Source organism: Salvelinus fontinalis, chromosome 12, assembly GCF_029448725.1.
Source record: "Salvelinus fontinalis isolate EN_2023a chromosome 12, ASM2944872v1, whole genome shotgun sequence".
In the NCBI taxonomy this organism is placed as follows: domain Eukaryota; kingdom Metazoa; phylum Chordata; class Actinopteri; order Salmoniformes; family Salmonidae; genus Salvelinus; species Salvelinus fontinalis.
In genome coordinates this window covers 27,427,027-27,449,001 of record NC_074676.1, presented here as the reverse complement: position 1 = coordinate 27,449,001, position 21,975 = coordinate 27,427,027, and the positions used below count along the sequence as shown (strand labels likewise).

At 42.0% G+C, this 21,975-nt stretch overlaps 1 protein-coding gene across 10 annotated transcripts in view; it reads left to right on the top strand.

Moving 5' to 3' along the window:
* LOC129867070 (myocyte-specific enhancer factor 2A-like) overlaps positions 1–21,975 on the top strand; it is a 124,554-nt gene that overhangs the window by 39,283 nt on the left and 63,296 nt on the right. For all 10 annotated transcript variants that reach the window (XM_055940221.1, XM_055940220.1, XM_055940228.1 and 7 more), the window contains one exon: positions 20,174–20,377. In XM_055940221.1, the coding sequence (XP_055796196.1) occupies positions 20,174–20,377 (204 nt within the window). The remainder of the gene's footprint in view (positions 1–20,173; positions 20,378–21,975) is intronic.

Here is a 21,975-nt window from a genome sequence, read left to right as displayed (position 1 = left end):
CCAGACACTGGGAGATGAATTCACCTTTCAGCAGGACAATAACCCAAAATACAATGACAAATCTACACGGGAGTTGCTTTCCAAGAAGATAATGAATGTTCCTGAGTGGCAGAGTACAGCTTTGACTTAAATCTACCTGAAAATCTATGGAAAGACCTGAAAATGGTTGTCCAGCAATAATGGTTGTCTAGCAATAATCAACAACCATTTTGAAAAGAATAATGGGAAACGTTATGCAATCCAATCCAAGCTCATAGAGACTTACCCAGAAAGGCTCACAGCTGTAATCGCTGCCAAAGGTGCTCCTACAAAGTTTTAACACAGGGGTGTTTAACTCAGGGGTTTAACTCAGGAGAAGGGCAAAATGACATCAATCTGTAAGTCATTGAGAGAGGACATCAGTTTTGTATGTGAATCCATGATAACAATGACAGAGAAATCAGATTATCTCGAGGGACAATCAAGGCGGAACAACATTGTTGTGGACGGAACTGCAGAATCTCCACATGAGACCTGGATGGAGTCTGAGGACAAAGTGAGGGAAATGATCTTGGAAAAACTGAAGTTGGACCACAGGAAGGTTGAGGTGGAGCGCGCCCACATGCCTGGAAAACCCACCACCGGACCAGGTGACAGGCCCAGGCCGATAGTGGTCAGGTTCCTGAAGTTCAAGGACAAGGTAGCTGTTCTGGAAAGTGCCAAGAACTTGAGAGGAATGTATATCTTCCTCAATCAGGACTGTCCTGAAGCTGTGTCCCAGAAGAGGAAATAACTTATCCCAGCCATGAAAGCTGCTGGAGCCAGTGGGGACATTGCTTACATCTGTTATGACGGGCTCATTGTCCACCCTCTCTCCAAAAAGCCTGGAAGGAATGAGAAAGCCAAGCCTATGGGTTTGTAGCTTCAACCCCACAGCACACACACATACTTACACACCAACTGATTAATGGACTGCTGAATGTATATTTCTTTCTCTTGCTTTGTTTGCTCTTTTCCATTTTAAGTCTATCTTTGATAAGCTACCCAGGAAAGGGATGAAAATAGCCCATATTATTATATGTAGCCTTAGAAATTCATGAAATCAATAACTTGCTAACATCCGATAACATTCATATGTTAGCCATTTCTGAGACTCACTTAGATATTTAATTTGATGATACAGCAGTAGCAATACAAGGATATAACATCTATATAAGACAGGAATGCTTATGGGGAGGTGTTGCTGTATATATTCAGAGCCATATCCCTGTAATGCTTAGAGAATATCTTATGTCAAGTGTAATTGAAGTATTGTGGTTTCAGGTTCACCTGGCACATCTAAAGCCTTTTATTTTGGTGTGTTGCTATAGGCCACCAAGTGCTAACAGTCCGTGTCTAAATAATATGTGTGACATGCTTGATAGTGTATGTGAAGTAAACAGAGAGGTCTACTTTCTTGGGGACCTGAATATTGACTGGTTTTCATCAAACTGTCTGCTCAAGAGGAACCTTTCACTGTAACCAGTGCCTGTAATCTGGTGCAGGTTATTAATCAACCTACCAGGGTGTTTACAAACACTACAGTAACAAGATCATCCACATGTATTGATCACATTTTTACTTATACTGCAGAACTTTGTTCTAAAGCTGTATCCGTACCCATTGGATGCAGTGATCACAATAAAGTGTCTGTATCCAAGAAAGACAAAGTTTCAAAAGCTGGGCCTTAAACATTGAATAAGAGATCATACAAAATATTTTGCTGTGACTCTTATGTGGAAACTGTTTAAAATTATTTGTTAGTCTGATGTGATTAATAAGGAGCATCCAGAGGCTGCACTTGTTGAATTCATGAAATTGCTTCTTCCAATTATTGATAAACATGGACCTGTTAAGAAACGTACTGTTAGAACTGTTAAGGCTCAATGGATTGATGAGGAATTGCAGAACTGTATGGCTGAAAGAGATGGGGCAAAAGGAGTGGCTAATAAGTTTGGCTGTACATCTGACTGTCTGACTTACTGCAAATTGAGTAATCATGTGACAAAACTCAACAGAAAGAAGAACAAACTGTATTATGAAGCCAAGATCAATGATATAAAGAATGATGGGGTTAAAACATTGCAGCACTTTAAATTAAATGATGGGCAGAAAGACTAATTCAACTCCTTCTTTCATCGAATTAGATAACTTATTCATCACAAAACCATTTGATGTTGCCAATTATTTAATGATTACTTTATTGGCAAAGTGGGAAAACTTACGCAGGAAATGCCAACAACAAACAGTGAGCCATCGTACTCATGTATAAAAAACGAATAATGAAAGAAAGGCAATGCAAGTTTGAATTTTGTAAAGTTAGTGTGGGAGAGGTGGCAAAATTTTTGTTATCGATCAATAATGACCAACCTCCTGGCATTGACATCTTAGATGGAAAGCTACTGCGGATGATTTCTGACTCTATAGCCACTCCTATCTGTCATATCTTTAATCTGAGCCTAGAGGAATGTTTTTGTCCTCAGGCCTGGAGGGAAACCAAAGTTATTCCGCTAAGGAAGAGTGGTATGTGGCCTTTACGGTTTCTAACAGCAGACCTATCAGCTTGCTGCCAGCTCTTAGCAAACTGTTGGGAAAAAATGTGTTTGACCAAATACAATGCTACTTCACTGTAAACAAATTAACAACATACTTTCAGCATGCTTATAGAGAAGGGCACTCAACATGTACTGAACAATGACTGATGATTGGTTGAAAGAAATTGATATAAGAAGATTGTGGCAGCTGTACTGTTAGATTTCAGTGCAGCTTTTGATATTATTGACCATAACCAGTTGTTGAGCAAATTTCTGTGTCATGGCTTTTCAACCACTGCCATATTGTGGATTCAGAGCTATCTATCTAATAGAACTCAGAAGGCTTTCTTTAATGGAAGCTTCTCTAATGTCAAACATGTAAAGTGTGGTGTACCGCAGGACAGCTATCTAGGCCCTGTACTCTTTTCTATTTTTCCTTCTTTTCACTCTGTCAATTAGGTTAGTATTGTGGAGTAACTACAATGTTGTTGATCCATCCTCAGTTTTCTCCTATCACAACCAATACATTCTCTAACTGTTTTAAAGTCACCTTTGGCACTGTGCCATGAGGGAGGAAGAATTAAAAAAATTATGAGCATGGCCTTATTTCTATTACCGGATGTTGGATGACTGACATTCATATTCCATTCACCCAGTTCAATGTAGCATCGATAGGTTTAGGCTACTACATTATATTCAAATTTTCCCCATACCCATCTTGAGGTTGCTACAACCAAGCCTATGAATGAAAGTTTACACTGTAGGTGCACACAGGTCGAGAGAAAAATATGAGGTGACAGACAGTGACCGATGGATAGACTGTGACACATTCAGTACTGCCTTGCACACTCTTGCCTGCATCTAGCTTATCTAGGGTGTAATCATTAGTTCAACAGTTGCAAACGAGAGTTTCTATTGGACAAATTCTGGTGTTTTTATCCCCATTTCGTTTTCTTCCATTTAATAAAAGTTTTTCAACAGAATCGTCGGACGGAATACACCCCTGATCGCGCCTAAACACAGTTCACTTTCATAGCTGCCACGTTGTATTGCTTGTAGCCTCTATGCACTCTCCTGCTCTCACATTTTACAATTGTTTGTAGACTTCAATGCACAACACATCAGCTGTATGTGACCAGGCAAAAAAAACATTCCAATGCAAACCATGTCATAACACACATCCTCACACATCCTACATCGTTGTCCCGATAGCTAACATAGTATCCCTCTGTTGAGTAGGCTAAACAAGCCATCTGCATTTGCTAGCTAAGTAAGTGAAACTGAAAGTGAAAAAAATGACAATCTCTCTCTTGCTTCACCTTTATTTATGAAGAAATTAATTTGTTGAACTGTTCAACTATTGTCTTTCTCTCTCTATGAGTCAACTACTCACCACCTTTTATGCACTGCAGTGCTAGCTAGCTGTAGCTTATGCTTTCAGTACTTTTCTTTTGGGGTGTTGCTACAGGCCACCAAGTGCGAACAGTCAGTATCTAAATAATATGTGTGAAATGCTTGATAGTGTATGTAATGTAAACAGAGAGAGAAAATTGATAATTAGAATATTGTGGGAGCTGTATTGTTAGATTTCAGTGCAGTCTTTAATATTATTGACCATAACCTGTTGTTGGAAAAACGGTTTGTGTTATGGCTTTTCAACCTCTGCCATATCGTGGATTCAGAGCTATATATCTAATAAAACTCAAATGGTTTTCTTTAATGGAAGCTTCTCTAATGTCAAACATGTAAAGTGTGGTGTACCGCAGAGCAGCTTTCTAGGTCCTGTACTCTTTTCTATTTTTACCAATGACCTGCCACTAGCATTAAAGAAAGCATGTGAGTCCATGTATGCTGATGATTCAGCCGTATACGGATCAGCAGCCACAGCTAATGAGGTCACTGAAACCCTTAATAAAGAGTTGCAGTCTGTTTTGGATTGGGTGGGCAGTAATACACAGGTCCTGCAACTCTCTAAAACTCAGAGCATTGTATTTGGTACAAATCATTCCCTAAGTTCTAGTCCTTAGCTGAATCTGGTAATGAATGGTGTGGCTATTGAACAAGTTCAGGAGACTAAATTACTTGGCGTTACCTTAGATTGTAAACTGTCATGGTCATAATGTTCGTAATGGCTGCTCAGTGAAACAACCGATTCTGATTTTGTCATAGATGCTTGCTAAGAAACTTTAATGAGCAAGCCTTCCTTCATGACATGGCCTCTGTAAATTGGTACAGAATCAGTTTGATCCCCTCTGTTGACGACGCTTGGACCTTCTTTTTTGATATTTTCAGTGATATTGTTAACAAACACACCCCATAAAGAAAATTTGTATTAAAAACAGGTTCGGCCCCTGGTTCAACCATGAAAGAATTTGGCGAAAGGCTCGGCACACGCATACTCAGGCTGACTGGCTCTCGTTCAGGCAAATTAGAAATAAGTGTAATCGGGCTATCTGGACGGCCATAGTTAGATACTTTAAGGAACAGTTCTCTCTCTGTGGGTCTAACCCCAAGAAGTTCTGGAAAAATGACCTGGAGAATAAACCCTCCTCCTCACAGCTGCCCATGTTCCTTAAAGTTGATGATGTGGTTGTTATTGACAAGAAGCACATGGCTGAGCTTTTTAAATCACCAATTCATTAATCCAGCCTCAGTGCCAGATTTCAAAAAGGCTTTACTGCGAAAGCAAACCATGCTATTATCTGAGGACAGCACCCCATCAAACAAAGACAGAAAATCATAATTCAACCCGCCAGGCGCGACACGAAACTCAGAAATAAAGATATAATTCATGCCTTACCTTTGACAAGCTTCTTCTCGTTGGCACTCCAATATGTCCCATAAACATCACAAATGGTCCTTTTGTTCAATTAATTCCATCGTTATATATGCAAAATGTTCATTTATTTGGCGCGTTTGATCCAGAAAAACACCGGTTCCAACTCGCAGAACATGACTACAAAATATCTCATAAGTTACCTGTAATCTTTGTCCAAACATTTCAAACAACTTTCCTAATATAACCTTAGGTATTTTTTTACGTAAATAGTTGATCAAATTTAAGACGGGATAAACTGCGTTCAATACCGGAGGAAAACAAAGTGGAGCGTGCTTTTCAGGTCACGCGCCTCTATCAAACAGTACACTTCACTCGACCCTCGTTCTGGACAGCCCTACTTCTTCATTACACAAAGGAAAAACATCAAGCAATTTCTAAAGATTGTTGACATCCAGGGAAAGCGATAGGAACTGTAAGCAACTGCCTTAGAATTCTAGAATTCCAATGAAAATCATTGAAAAGAGAGTGACCGCAACATTTTTTCCCCTGGATGGTTTGTCCTCGCTGTTTCGCCTGCCAAATAAGTTCTGTTATACTTACAGACATCATTCAAACAGTTTTACAAACTTCAGAGTGCTTTCTATCCACATCTATTAATACTATGCATATCCTAGCTTCTGGGCCTGAGTAGCAGGCAGTTTACTTTGGGCACGCTTTTCATCGGTACGTGAAAATACCGCCCCCTAGCCTTAAGAAGTTTTAAGTCAGGATTCCTATTTGACTCAGCCTTGTCTCCTTGCCCATCCAACATTTCTTCATCTCCCACCCCTTCTAATGCGACTAGCCCCGATGCTCCTCCCTCTTTTTGCCCTGCCCCGCTACAAAGTTTCTCCCTGTAGGGGGTCACTGAGTCGGAGGTGCTAAAGGAGGTCCTTAAACTTGACGCCAAAAAACATCTGGGTTAGATGGTTTAGAAACCTTCTTCTTTAAGGTTTCTGTCCCTATTGCCGCTAAGCCTATCGCTGACCTTTTTAACCTGCCTCTCCTCTCTGGGGAGGTTCCCACTGCTTGGAAGGCAGCCACGGTTCATCCTTTATTTAAAGGGGGAGATCAAGCTGATCCTAACTGTTATAGGCCTGTTTCTATTTTGCCCTGTTATCAAAAATGTTGGAAAAACTTGTCAATAATCAACTGACTGGCTTTCTTGATGTCTATAGTATTCTCTCTGGTATGCAATCTGGTTTCCACGCAGGTTATGGATGTGTCACTGCAACCTTAAAGGTCCTCAATGATGTCGTCGTTGTCCTTGATTCTAAGCAATGTTGTGCTGCTATTTTTATTGACTTGGCCAAAGCTATTGATACGGTAGATCATTCCATTATTGTGGGCCGGCTAAGGAGTATTGGTGTCTCTGAGGGGTATTTGGCCTGGTTTGCTAACTACCTCCCTCAAAGAGTGCATTGTATAAAGTCAGAACATCTCCTGTCTCAGCCACTGCCTGTCACCAAGGGTGTACCCCAAGGCTCGATCCTATGCCCCACACTCTTCTCAATTTACATCAACAACATAGCTCAGGCAGTAGGAAGCTCTCTCACCCATTTAAATGCAGATGATACAGTCTTAAACTCAGCTGGCCCCTCCCCGGATTTTGTGTTACACAAAGCTTTTTTAGTGTTCAACAAGCTTTCTCTGCCCTTAACCTTGCTCTGAACACCTCCAAAACAAAGGTAATGTGGTTTGGTAAGAAGAATGCCCCTCTCTCCGCAGGTGTGATTACTACCTCTGAGGGTTTAGAGCTTGAGGTATAATACCTCATACAAGTATTTGGGAGTATGGCTAGACATACTCTGTCCTTCTCTCAGCACATATCAAAGTTAAATCTAGACTTGGTTTCCTCTATCGTAATTGCTCGTCTTCCACCCCAGCTGCCAAAATAACCCTTATTCAGATGACCATTCTACCCATGCTAGATTACGAAGATGTCATTTATAGATCGGCACGTAAGGGTGCTAGATGTTCTTTGCCATTCGGCCATCAGATTTGCCACGAATGCTCCTTATAGGACACATCACTGCACTCTATACTCTTCTGTAAACTGGTCATCTCTGTATACCCGTCGCAAGACCCACTGGTTGATGCTTATTTATAAAACCCTCTTAGGCCTCACTCCGCACTATCTGAGATATCTACTGCAGCCCTCATCCTCCACATACAATACCCATTCTGCCAGTCACATTCTATTAAAGGTCCCCAAAGCACACATCCCTGGGTCGCTCGTCTTTTCATTTCACTGCAGCTAGCGAATGGAACGATCTGCAACGAACACTCAAACTGGACAGTTTTATCTCAATCTCTTCATTCAAAGACTCTACCTTCTTGCCCTTTGTGCTGTTGTCTGTGCCCAGTAACGTTTGTACTACACTGTCTGAGCCAAGGACTACATGCTTTTTAAAGTTTTGATTACAATACTGGGTGGGGTGAATATACACTGCTCAAAAAAATAAAGGGAACACTTAAACAACACAATGTAACTCCAAGTCAATCACACTTCTGTGAAATCAAACTGTCCACTTAGGAAGCAACACTGATTGACAATAAATTTCACATGCTGTTGTGCAAATGGAATAGACAAAAGGTGGAAATTAAAGGCAATTAGCAAGACACCCTCAATAAAGGAGTGATTCTGCAGGTGGTGACCACAGACCACTTCTCAGTTCCTATGCTTCCTGGCTGATGTTTTGGTCACTTTTGAACGCTGGCGGTGCTCTCGCTCTAGTGGTAGCATGAGACGGAGTCTACAACCCACACAAGTGGCTCAGGTAGTGCAGCTCATCCAGGATGGCACATCAATGTGAGCTGTGGCAAGAAGGTTTGCTGTGTCTGTCAGCGTAGTGTCCAGAGCATGGAGGCGCTACCAGGAGACAGGCCAGTACATCAGGAGACGTGGAGGAGGCCGTAGGAGGGCAACAACCCAGCAGCAGGACCGCTACCTCCGCCTTTGAGCAGGAGGAGCACTGCCAGAGCCCTGCAAAATTACCTCCAGCAGGCCACAAATGTGCATTTGGATTTCCTCAGCTTTTCGCCTGCAGAATCAGTTTTGGTATACTCACAGACAATATTTTGACAGTTTTGGAAACTTTGGAGTGTTTTCTATCCTAATCTGTAAATTATATGCATATTCTACGACCTGAGCCTGAGAAATAGTCTGTTTACGTTGGGAACGTTATAAAAAAAATATTAAAAAATCTGTCCGCTAGCGTCAAGAAGTTAACTATTTATCTTTACATGGAATTGTATTTTTATTTTTTTAAATCTTTACAGGAAAATGGCACGGGCAGTATCTGATGTGTGGAGACATTTTACTGCAGCAGTGTACATTTGCAAATACTGTGTCAAATCATTTGTGAAGAATTCAACAAAGATGCAGAATCATCTGGCCAAGTGCATAAAGTTCCCTCAGTGCTCACAACAAGCAACCTCTGACAAAAGTCCCTCTACTTCTATTCAGGGTGAAAATGATAAATCAGACACCTTATCGATAGCAACAGCTCATGGCTGCTCATGTGCTGCTCATGCATTGAATCTGCTCCTCAAGGACATCATGGCACTGAAAACAATGCATACACTCTACAAGAGAGCCAATGAAATGGTTAGGTATGTGAAGGGTCATCAAGTTACAGCAGCCATCTACCACACCAAGCAAAGTGAGAAGAATAAGAGCACCACATTGAAGCTGCCCAGCAACACCCATTGGGGTGGTGTTGTCATCATGTTTGACAGTCTCCTGGAGGAGCAGTAGCCATTGCACTGATTGAGGGAGACAATGCCATCATGTCTGTTGTTCGGACACTGCTTGCAGATGTAAGAGATGAAATCTGTACTGCCCTGCCCTGCCCACTTCACTCAACAGGCTGACCAATACAAGGGTTGAAAGATTGGTGGCTTTCAGGGCAAATTTGAGGCTCTTTGAGCCTGACAACAAGCCATCCTCAACAAGTTTGGAAAGTGACAGTGAAGATGAGTTCTCGGAGTCTGATGTTCAAGAGGTGGACATTGAGGAGGTCCAGGGAGAAGACATGAAAGCCTGAGAGGAAGACAACCAAAGCTTTAGTTTCTAGACTAAAGCTTTCTTGAATATGTTATAAACGTTTTTGGGAGATGCGATGGATCATTGGGGATTATTCAATATTCCATTTGTTTTGTTGTTCAGTGTAATCATCCCATGTGAAGAGTCAACTCATTTAATTAAAGTTAAATTCGTAACTAAATATTTTTTTTTAATTTCTATTGGAAGGATTTAATCATTTACAATTATGTCTACTCAAGATAAGATCAAATGTTTATGTTTCTTTCTCCGTATGATATAGTAAATATATCCAATGCAAAAAACATCTATATTTAAATTGTATTAATATTAATTTGCATATATTTCCATTAATTCCCACATATTTCCGTTAATTCCCACAGAAAGTTTCCACCTCTGAATATTCCCCAAAATGTGCAACCCTAGCTGCTGCCATGTTGTGTTGCTACCATGTTGTTGTCATGTTGTGTTGCTACCATGCTGTGTTGTCATGTGTTGCTGTCATGTTATGTAGTTGTCTTAGGTCTCTCTTTATGTAGTGTTGTGTTGTCTCTCTTGTCATGATGTGTGTTTTGTCCTATATTTGTTATTTCATTTATTTGTATTTTTAATCCCAGCCCCCGTCCCTGCAGGAGGCCTTTCGACTTTTGGTAGGCCGTCATTGTAAATAAGAATTTGTTCTTAACTGACTTGCCCAGTTAAATTTAAGGTTAAATGAAATTAAAGGGAAAAACAATACATATATATTCAATGGTTGTAAAGATAGGGAGAGGTCTAAAGGGATGCTCTGCTTTTTGACAACACAAGTTCTGCAGGCTCTAGTTTGGTCTAATCTTGATTATTGTCCAGTCGTGTAGTCCAGTGCTGCAAGGAAAAACCTAGTTAAGCTGCAGCTGGTCCAGAACAGCGCGGCACGTCTCGCTCTTCATTGTAACCAGAGGGCTGATATAAATACTGTGCAAGCCAGTCTTTTTTGGTTAAGAGTTGAGGAGAGACTGACAGCATCACTTATTTTTTATAAGAAACATTAATGTGTTGAAATCACAAATTGTTTGCATAGTTAACTTTCACACAGCTCTGACACACACTTACCCCACTAGACATGCCACCAGGGGTCTTTTCACAGTACCCAAATCCAGAACAAATTCAAGAAAGCGTACAGTATTATAAAGAACCATTATTGCATGGAACTCCGTTCCATCTCATATTGCTCAAATAAGCAGCAAACCTGGTTTCAAAAGACAGATAAAGCAACACCTCTCGGCACAACGCCTCTCCCCTATTTGACCTAGAAAGTTTGTGTGTATGCATTGATATATAGACTACGTGTGCCTTTAAAAAAATGTATGTAGTTCTGTCCTTGAGCTGTTCTTGTCTATTGACGTTCTGTATTATGTTTCATGTTTTGTGTGGACCCCAGGAAGAGTAGCTGCTGCTTTTGCAACAGCTAATGGAGATCCTAATAAAATACCAAATACATCATTCATCAACGCCAATGATCAGCTGATAGCCCACCCTTATTTCCCAATGTCAATCATATCTTAGGAGGCACTGTAAATAATAGCTTGCTTACAATTTGTATTTTGTTGCAGAAATAAATAGGCTTATGCTAAAAAAAAAATGAATTTGCGCTAAAGAGGCAATTGGTATGTTATGAATTCCTAGATATTGATTATGAAAGGGGGATGTGCACCCTTTTTTCATTTAGAGCACCTGCCCCATGAAAGGTCTGTGCACGGCCCTGCACATGTTACGGCTTTCATATTCCTCCTCCTCGGACGAGGAGAGGCGAGAAGGATCGGACCAATACGCGGAGTGGTTAGTGTCCATAATCTATTAGCATCGAACTGAACACTATATGAAGCAAGATAACAAATAGAAAATCAAACCGACAAACAGTCCCGTGTGGCACAACGACTACACGCAAGACAAACACCCACAAAACACACGTGAAACCCAGGCTGCCTAAGTATGATTCTCAATCAGGGACAACGATTGACAGCTGTCTCTGATTGAGAATCATACCCGGCCGAACACAAACATCCCAACATAGAAAATCAAACATAGACAAACCCACCCAACTCACGCCCTGACCAACTAAATAAATACAAGAAAAAGGAAAACAGGTCAGGAACGTGACAGCACGGGACTGTATGTTTTCATGTTAGCAACCATTTCTATTTGAGGTAGCAATGTTCTCTGGTATTCAAGTGTGCTTCAAGTATTTTCAATCCAACAGATATAATTTATTGTTTGTAATACATTACCATTATCCAGTACTGTAAGATAAAGTGTATCTATCCAGTGTAGGGGTTAGCTGTAAAATGATAAACCTTCAATGTTGAGAAAAGATGGGATGAGCTGGCTTGAAATATGTTTATATTCCATATAAAGATAGATTTTCTAGGTATAAACTGGTGTTATGAAACAAAGTAAAGTAATCATGTAATTTAAACTGAGTTTATAAATTAAGCCTAATCTCAACAGCATTTATTATCAGAAAAGATTAGATGCAGAAATAATGCAAAACATATCTAAACCATTATATTGACTGTCAACTGAAATACTGTTCATGCCGTTCTGAGGAGAGGCCATTTCTATATTGGGTAGTGTTTTGGATAGGTTACCTGTTTTATGGAACTGCAGCTCGGCTGCTGTCACTGACAATATGAATGTCCCCAAAGTCCCAGCCGGATAAACAGGCACCATGGCATTTTTTGTCAGTGCAGTCATATTTACAGACACGATTCCCCCGCCACCCTGCAATTTCAGCCAGAGAAGTTGATGAGGCAGCAGCAGTATAGCAGGCTGCAGCAGGGGCTTCTTGGCGTGGGAGTGAACCCAGAGCACTGAGCAGTGAGTGAGCAGGGCGAAGTGGGGTGACTGCGGCCTCTCCACACTGGAGGACTTGTCCCTTGGCCTGACAGGGCCCCTCGCTGGGCTCCGCGCGGCTCCATGCGGTTGCAGCTACTTGGTAGTAATTAGGAGCAGCCACTGCACCACAGCACCCTGTCATTAGCAGGGTGGGTCAGTCAGCCGGACACACAGCACCCTTCTGTCCCTCGACTCTAACTGCCATGGCTCTGGTACTGGCCAGCCACAGAGTAGAGAGGCCTGCCCTGGAATTCAGTCTGTCTGCCTGCTCACGCTAAATATAAACCCTAAATAGCACAACACATCCCAGTCCTGTCTACTCAACCACTGTCTCAGAGGCCTACTGTATAGCCGTGGAGAACAGGGATCCCTAGAATTTGCATTACACTTTTGATAAAGTATGGAGAAGTGGTCTTTTGATCCCGATCCAATAGGATATATCCTTTTTGGGGGGTAAGATATATATATATATATATATATTTAACAATACAAAACATACATGTACAAATCGCACATCAATGACATCAGACCTACCCAGACCCACCTGCTCACACCCTCTCTCCAGCGCCCGCATCACTCTCCGCCACTTGGCCTCAAACTGCACCATTTTGTTTCTCTCCGTTGCCCACGCACTTTCAACATTTAGGTAATAAAGCATTTGACCTTTCCATTATGTTAACAAGGGATGATTGGTTGATTTCCAGTTTTTAAGTATACGTTTTTACAAGATGATTGACAAGAAAAGTACCGTCCAACCCATCGGGTATCTCACTGCACCCTCATATGCCATGTCTTGAAATATGTAGACAGACGGATTAAAAGTACCCTACTGTTCAAAAGTTTGGGGTCACTTAGAAGTGTCCTTGTTTTTTAAAGAAGGCACATTTTTTGGTCCATTAAAATAACATCGAATTGATCAGAAATACAGTGTAAACATTGTTAATGTTGTAAATGACTATTATAGCTGGAAATGGCAGATTTTTAATGGAATGTCTACATAGGCGTACAGGGGCCCATTGGTCAGTCCAAACTGCTTTTTAATTCTGTCATCGAAATAAATGTATTTCCTATTACCAAGTCATTTACGCTTTCTATGTTTTTAGTTTTCCATTTGGACCAATTTATCGGGGAATTCTGAAAAGCTATCTAAGGATTGTTCCATAGGGTTGTGTTTTTAGAATTGGATATTGGTTCTTGTAGAATACGTTTAATTTTCTTCCAAATATACTTTTATGACCGAGTATAGTTTTTCAAAGAATGTCTTCGGTGGTGTAATTGGTATTACTGAGAATAAATATAAAAATAGGATGTATCCTATTCACACCCTCTCAAAATATCATTTGCACTCTCTAGCAGGTGAAACAACTTTCATGCCATGCGCACAGAAAGTTAATTGGGGTTTTGCTCACCCTCCTGAGGGTGATAACATGAGACCTCGTGACCCTGCCCCTCAGCCGCTCTGCTCGAGCTCCACCATGTCTCTGACAGTTACTGTGTGGGATGCAGCTCAGTCAAGTGAGATACCAAAATCTACACAATGGGCCAATTATCAGCATAACACCTGCTTCTGGGTGGGATCTAAATAGCAATCCAGGGGTGAGCAGACTCATGCCAGAGCATTAGTATCTGCACCATCTGCACTGACCTGTGACATCAGCATAAAAGGAAAAGGAAGGAAGCAAGAACGTACATTCAAGAACGTTGTTTCTGATTGCTGAATTGAAAAGCTGGGAACCCTCTGAAAACTTGCGGCTTGTAGAGTAAAGTGTAGAAGGGAAATACACTTACAGTACTGTATTGTTTTACAGAAAAGTACAGGCGCGGAGACACACACTGCTTAGTCATTTATGTGTGTGTTGTCTTTCCATACGATTCGGAAATGTCACACTTCATCTCCCATAATGGTTATCAGTAGTGCCCAGGCGCTACCATTACTGTGGTTTCGCTGGCTCAGCAACAGAGACTCTTCTATGAGAATAGGGCACACTGTGAATACACTGGGAGTGCTGCTAAAATGAAGCTTCACCATGGTAATGTGATGTGTGTGTATCTTCTCTCCATGGACCTTGAAACACACAGTGGCCTGTCCCTGGGGTGTGCTCCTAACCAAGGGGAAACGACCATTAGCATACGAGCTCATTGTCGGAAGACAATTAGAATCGTTATCCGTGTGGCTTCACTGCCAGCAATCCGTATTCATAGCGTTAAAGTGAACGAATGCCTTAAGTAGGCTAATTAAATAGCGTGGTAATACAGGACGCTGCGCGCGGGGGGGGGGGTCGTCTTCTCATATCATCACTGGAAGTGCTCTGGAACGGCTGTTGACCTTTCACGATTTATGGCAGCGAGTGTGGCATGGGCTGGGAGGTCTGTAATTGCACTATCTATCAAAACAAATGGATTAGACTCGAGATCCCATGCAGAAATGAGCTCAGGCAGAGCACGTAAAGTGTGTCATTTCTAGGATGTTTCTTTGATTACCTTTGGAGTGACTCACCTATGAATTCTCTAAAATGTAATAAAAGCCAACGTTTTAGCCAAATCACTTTTTTATGAATAGATGTATATTTCATAACCATAGCATTATTTTATGATGCTCACCCTAGATCCCCTTGGTTCTACTGTTCTCTTCATCCTCTAGGTGTATGAAAGATGGAGGCTGAGGTCCTGTCATGAGTACAGTACGCTGGTACAGAGAGCCCACCCCGTTCTAGACACCAGTCCCTGAGTGTGGCCCTTAGTGCAGGCAAAGGGAGGGAGAGAGAAGCTTCAGCTCAGCCAGCCTCACAGAGCAGAGCAGCCTGCCTGACATGCTAATTGAAAACCTGTGTAAGGGATGAATGCTATAATGGAGCTGGACAACAGGATCACTGTGGATAGATCCATCCTCAGCTCAGCACCACCCTACAATTACAACTCCTAATGATAACACTCACCTGTCTCATTTAGACAGTCTGGCTGGATAATTGAAGAGTAGGGGAATGTTCTGAGATGAATCCCTGAGGGCGAATCTGGCTCAAGTACGCTCACATGGCCTGATGAGAAGTGCCTTGCAAACAGAGAAGCTCTCTGTTGTGGCTTGACTGTGTTGTGACGGTCCTTGCCTCATGAATAGTACAACATAACAACGTGAGAGCCCATGGAAGAGCCGAGAAGGAGTTTTTAGCAGCAGCATGTGTGGGGTCTCCCTCCCAGTGAAAGGTACAGATTGGCCTTGTTTGGTAGTGGAGTGGAGTGAGGCTGGCTGTGGCTGGCCTAGAGAGCTCTGCGTAGCTAGCTCCTCATGTCGAACGACGTCCTCTGGATGCCATTAAGCAGGCTCACCGGGGGTAATTGCCCAAGTCATTAAAAGTTTGATGATTTTCCTGCTGGGTGGAGGGTTGCCTGCCCTTGCTGTGGCTCACTTTGGATTTGGCTTTGGCACGTCACATGCTCGTGGGCACAGTGCTGCTCTCTCCTTCTCTCTTGCTCTCTTTCCCCATCTCTCCCTCTCTCACCGGGGAAGCATCGGAGCACATCTCTATTTTTCATCCCTTTCTCTCCCCGCTCTGAAACTCTGAAAGCTCTCAGGCCAACTCCGTTGTTTTTTGAACTGGTAAATGTGTGTTGATAGAGAATGGAGAGAGAGACCACAGGGAAAACGGGGGGTGCTAGATGGAGTGTACTGCCTATGACACATGTTTGAAAAGTAGAATCTTTAACTGCCTTACAAATGAGAGGGCAGCAGCTGTATGTGAAACAGATACTATTGTGTTTTGTTTTCCCATATTTAAGTATTAGCAAGAGGTTAGTGAGGGAAGTTTAGTGGTCTGCTCCTGTTGTCAGGTTAAAAAGCAGAGACAATGTACCCATCAGGAGCAGAAAAACTGTAATGACTGTAGTGATTCAAATGACGTCCAATACTGAACAATAATTACATAATTTTTCTGGCAGCAGTCCTCTCACCGGCTCAGACGAGTTGAATAGTGAAATTGTTCAACTAAACTCTACACATACACTATCAATGTAGACCTAGCAGAAGAGCTTGAGCGGTGGGCTCAACAAATCAACAAAATCTTCATTAGGCCCCCAGAAGGCTAGGGCCGGCCCTGGCTACTGGTATAATGCATTGTTAAGAGAGTTAAGTAATTTCACTGCACAAATAGATTGATTGCACAAATCAGTTGAATGAATGTGTGGGTATGGACATAGACCCATGAGCAACTGCGGCCCCTCATGATGAGTTCAGATTTATTGTGGCTCCACCTCCATCAAAGTTGCCCATCCCTAGTCTACATGCCTGTACTTTAGCCTATTGGATTTCCTGTTATCAACCTATTGCCTGATCTCCCGTATGACATTACTAGCCTTTTCCCTGCCTGTACTGATGCCTTTTTGGACCCCTGTGTATGACCTTCTGCCTGCCCCTGGACCCATCCACCTGCCTCCTGTGGTCCTTTACAGTAAACACCTGCTGCGCACCGCACTTGAAACCAGCTCTCTGTTTCCCATCGTGTTCATTACACATGAGAGACAGTTTCATCATTGAAATTCTTCCGTATTGACTGACCTTCATGTCTTAAAGTAATGATGGACTGTCGTTTCTCTTTGCTTATTTGAGCTGTTCTTGTCATAATATGGACTTGTTTTTTAACCAAATAGGGCTATCTTCTGTATACCCCCCTACCTTGTCACAACACAACTGATTGGCTGAAATGCATTAAGAAGGAAAGAAATTCCACAAATAATTTTTTAACAAGGCACACCTGTTAATTGAAATGTCTTCCAGCTGTCTACATTATGAAGCTGGTTGAATTAATGCCAAGAGTGCGCAAAACTGTCAAAGCAATTATAATTTTTTGGGGGTGGCTACTTTGAAGATTCTCAAATATAACATATATTTTGATTTGTTTAACACTTTTTTGGTTACTACATGATTCCATATATGTTATTTCATAGTTTTGATGTTTTCACTATTATTCTACAATGTAGAAAATAATAAAAATAAAGAAAAACCCTTGAATGAGTAGGTGTGTCCATACAATTTTGGAACAGCAATGCCTGAGACGTGCACTTCATAGGATGAGTGGTGGAGTCATGAAGGAAAAGTAGTTGGAGAAAGTTTTCTATGAGAGCAGAATTAGCACCCCCAGCTCGTCACTAGCAATGAGAGAGAATCTGAAAAGGTCAAGGTTTTCAGCCAGGCTCATAGTCAGGTGAAAAATCCTAATATAATTACTGTCTGTCTGGTAGGCATTGTGTGGGTTATTATAATAACCTTATCAAAGCTGCAAAAAGTTGGAGAAATAGATGCATTTTATGTTCAGAGTAGAATAGTTTAGTCATTTTCTGTTTCCCTATTTGCAGTTGAATGTTTGGTAGAGAGTAATAGTAACACACTAGTAACTTGTGGTACTCAAAATAAGTTTGTTTCACATGATTTACAGTGGATAGCACTTTTGCTGTCACCGTGAATTGCATGAATTAGACAGTGCATTAACTGAACATAATCATTACACCACCGAAATCCTTGAGGAACCCATAGAATGGTGTCTGTGTGTGGGGGTTTCTTTGCGAGCCATAGGAAAACACTACCTATAGACTAGCCCACGTGAACTCAAAGGTGCTTGTGGTTTTCCACTGAGAGGGGTGTCAACCCAAAGGCCCACGCCTTAGCAAGGTCTCAACTCTGCGGTGTAGGCTACTGACAGTCATGACACAAGCAGCTTGTTCTCGCTGCATCTAAGATATTAGTCGATGATCAAAATGTCGCTCATTGTACATTAGTATGAAGCACAGTATGTGGGCATGTTGTTTGACATGGTCTGTATTTTATTCTCTGATAAGAGAATACAGTACAGAAACCATCTCTGACATCCTATAGTATCGCCAGTCAGTGAAAGGATACAGACAGTATACTAGAATAGGGAACACTCCTCTTTAAGAGCAGCTGGCTCTGCTGGGGCGATGCGGGCTGATCCAGATCTCTGTGCTCCTCTGGGTGAAATGAAGCAGGAGCCTGGGCCAGCGCAGCGCTGTGGCCCTGCTACTCCACTCAGCACACTGAGGGCCAGCCCAGCCAGGTGGAACAAAGTTCACCAGTTCAGTTCACTCACCCAGGGTTAGCTGCCTGCTTCCTGCTAAAAGGTGACTTCTCCCTCCCTCCGTGGCTTAGCTTAGCAGACACACTCATCTGCTAAAAGGCTGTCAATTTGTTAATTATTTTCCCACATGACAGTCAGTGCTTTCCAGACGGTTAAACAAACAAACAAGTAAACAAGCAAGCAGCTCTGAGGAGGAGAGTGAGTCAAGGGAGGTCAATGTCAGGTGGTTTGACTTGTCATATGCCGGCCCATTACCTGCACCAGGAGCTACTGTAGCCTACTGTACTATACATTGTTATAGTCAGGTCTGATGAGAACAGAGTGAGGACTGGTCCTCTGTGGACCAAGGATACAGAGATGGCACATACCCTTGTCTGCCCTCATGGAGCGTATTGCCTCCACAGCACAAATAAACACTATGACATGCACAAAAGCAATGGACAGAGAAACTGCTCTCCAGCAGGACTCGTATATATCCATATGTCAAAGGTCATTAACTTAACATGTTCTAAAACTTGCAACTCGTGCATTTAAACTGTGTCATTTTAGGAAATGTTATTCTGGTGTTTGGTTTTGTCACCATGTCCAAACCTGACATGTGGAAAGGGCCTGTGTGTCTCCCAGAGTTATAATGGACCTGTGTAATTACCTGTAGTGTGGAACATTTGAAATTCATTTCTCACAGTTGAAGTGACCCCACTGGCTCAGTTGAGACAGAGAAGCTATACAACTCATAGGATTATGTTGCATTATGCCATTTTAAATGAGGGTAGGCACAAGCTGTGACCAATTAAATTTGAACAAAGCTAGCTCATCTGCCTAGCTCCTCTTAGTAGGTCAGTGAAATTGGTGGAAGTGAATACAGACACATTCACTCTGCTTTGGCCTGAAGCACAGCTTTCACTGGCATATCCATAGAATAGCTCTCACTGTACTGTAACTGAATGCACTTTACATGATGCACACACTGTGAGAATGATAAGCTTGCATAAATGCTATCGAGGAGGTGTTTCACATAAACAACATTACAGAACCGCTTGTACAGTCTCAAAGTACACTGCCTGTAAAATATACCAATGGAAGAACATCTGCATTCCCTGTTTCCCTGTTTGTCTTGATGAGGTTGTACAATAATAGAGGGTCATAGCATACATTACTGCATAGGCAATAAAGCAGGGCTACATAATGACGTGTGTATCGGGTACAGGCAACCACAGATACAGAGCTGAAGAGGTGCAGGACAGAAAGTCTGCAGAGAGGGTTAGGTTTCAGCACCCCTGGAGTGATGCATGACCTACAGTCCCATCTGTGGGCTCGTGTTACAGGCAGAGTGATGCAGGGGCAGGGAGGGACCGCTGTCCGTACCGTACATGGAGTCAGGAGCTAATGTAATGTATGGATTCCTGTTCCCAACATCCTAATTCAGCTTACCTAGCCACTACATGACTTTACACTGCCTGACCTCTGGCCTGCTAACCAATCACACCAACCTCATATCCTCACTGTAGTTTTCCTAAAGGGATACACTTATGACTTGTGTATTATGAGAGATGGAGATAGGAAAGTGTCTTATTATTAGTTCTGAAACTGTGCTGCTGCAGACTGACCCCTATCCAACCAGTAAGAACACCCCCAGGCTGCTGCTCAACATCATTTCCAATTCTGTTTAATCACCCTCTTTTATACATGCATACTAAATATGTGTGGATGTATCTATGCATATTTTCTGAATTTGAATAGTAATTTTTTTATCTGATTTTGTTCTGTGTGTAACTGATGATGATGGTCACTGTCTCCTCAGGTTACCTTCACGAAGAGGAAGTTTGGGCTAATGAAGAAGGCCTATGAGCTCAGCGTTCTATGTGACTGTGAGATAGCCCTGATCATATTCAACAGCTCAAACAAACTCTTTCAGTATGCAAGCACAGATATGGACAAGGTCCTGCTCAAATACACTGAGTACAACGAGCCCCACGAGAGCAGAACCAACTCCGACATTGTCGAGGTGAGTTGGCTTTACATTTTCACTGTATCAGGGCAGGAAACCATGCATATGCTTATACAGGGAAAAAATACAATGTTTGGGCATTGGAGACTGAAGGGCTTGTAACAGTTTCCTTCTAGCTACCAGACAGATAGGGCAGGGGACATCTGCAGCCTATGATAAGTTGAGCTTCAGTTCAGTCCAGCAACCGACAATACAAATCTCCCGCTGCACAGGCCTACACTCAGTAGCTGTCCAAACAGCAAGGAAACTCTGTTTCCCCCAGATACTGACTGTACTGTCTATACCTGCATGGATGAATCCCAGAATCATTATACCACTGTTTAAGACAAAAAGCCTATACTTTACTCAGATGTTAGGTTTAATTACATAGCATTATGTAATGAACATACTTTCGAGATTCCTATTGGCTCTGAGAGTGTTGGAGAGAATTCCAGCAGCACTTGGTCTCCCTGGCAGCTAGTGTCCCTCTACATGCCCAAACACTCACAGAAGAAGAAGAAGCCACTTGTTATGCCAGCCTATCAAATTTGTCGGCCAAGAGCATCACTGCAAAGAAAATGGGGGAGATTGTGGATCCATCGGGATCCAAATCCCTCCCACTGACGCACTTATCGTTTTCAACCTATTCAGAATCTGTTTTCTAAAGCTAGTGTCTTCACTCTTGACTAAATGAAAAACAAACACATTTATGCCCAGTTTAAAATTCATGATAATAACAATAAAAGTGCTTTATTTGTTTTGCAAGCCAATATTTAAAGTAGACACAGACTAGGTCTTGTGTTTCAAGTTTGACTGATGTGTTTTCATTAAACAGGACAGACATTGCCCTGGTTTCTGCACTGCTAGCTGCATCGTAATACACTTGTGTTTTCACTGGCAGACTTCACTCAAACATACCTTATTATTAATCTGTTCAACAGAGAGACTTCATGAGTTTAAAGAGCATGATGAATACACAAATTCCAAGAATCCCACATTTTTTAAAATAAATTTCACTTAAAGAAATTAGTAAAATTGCATAAAAGGAGTCAGCTGTGCCGGGTATATTTTGTTCATGTTACTGCTGCTATTGAATTACCTGCTTGGCAGAGCTGCAAAACAGTGCTCTGGCATCCAGCAGTCTCAGTCCTCTGTCAGAGGTCCTATGCTCTCTCCCTCTGAGCTGAGATGGGTCTCACCTGCATTAAAAATAAATGGACACACTCCACCCTTATGTAACAGTGACACCATGTTTGTTTTCTGTTGTGACTTGGGAGTCCTTGTATTTATCAAGTACAAAAACTGTTTCTCATAGATGGAATCATTCATTGATTCATTGTTTGCTATTTGTTCCTTGTTTCCTTTTTGTAGAGATACCCATAGAGATTCTACAGTATGGTAGTGTATGTGTCTATTGCTACAGTATTGTATATTATTGATGTACGTGTCAGCTGTATCTTGTAATTGGCATGTACTATACTCAGTACGGCACACAGTGTCATCTCTAGGGAGCACTGCCAATGGTCCATCACTAACTCAAGTGTAGTACATGCTGGTGGGGATCTGTTCATTTCCCACGTAGCCCCTCTAGCCATCTGCAAGGATACTGCCCTGCT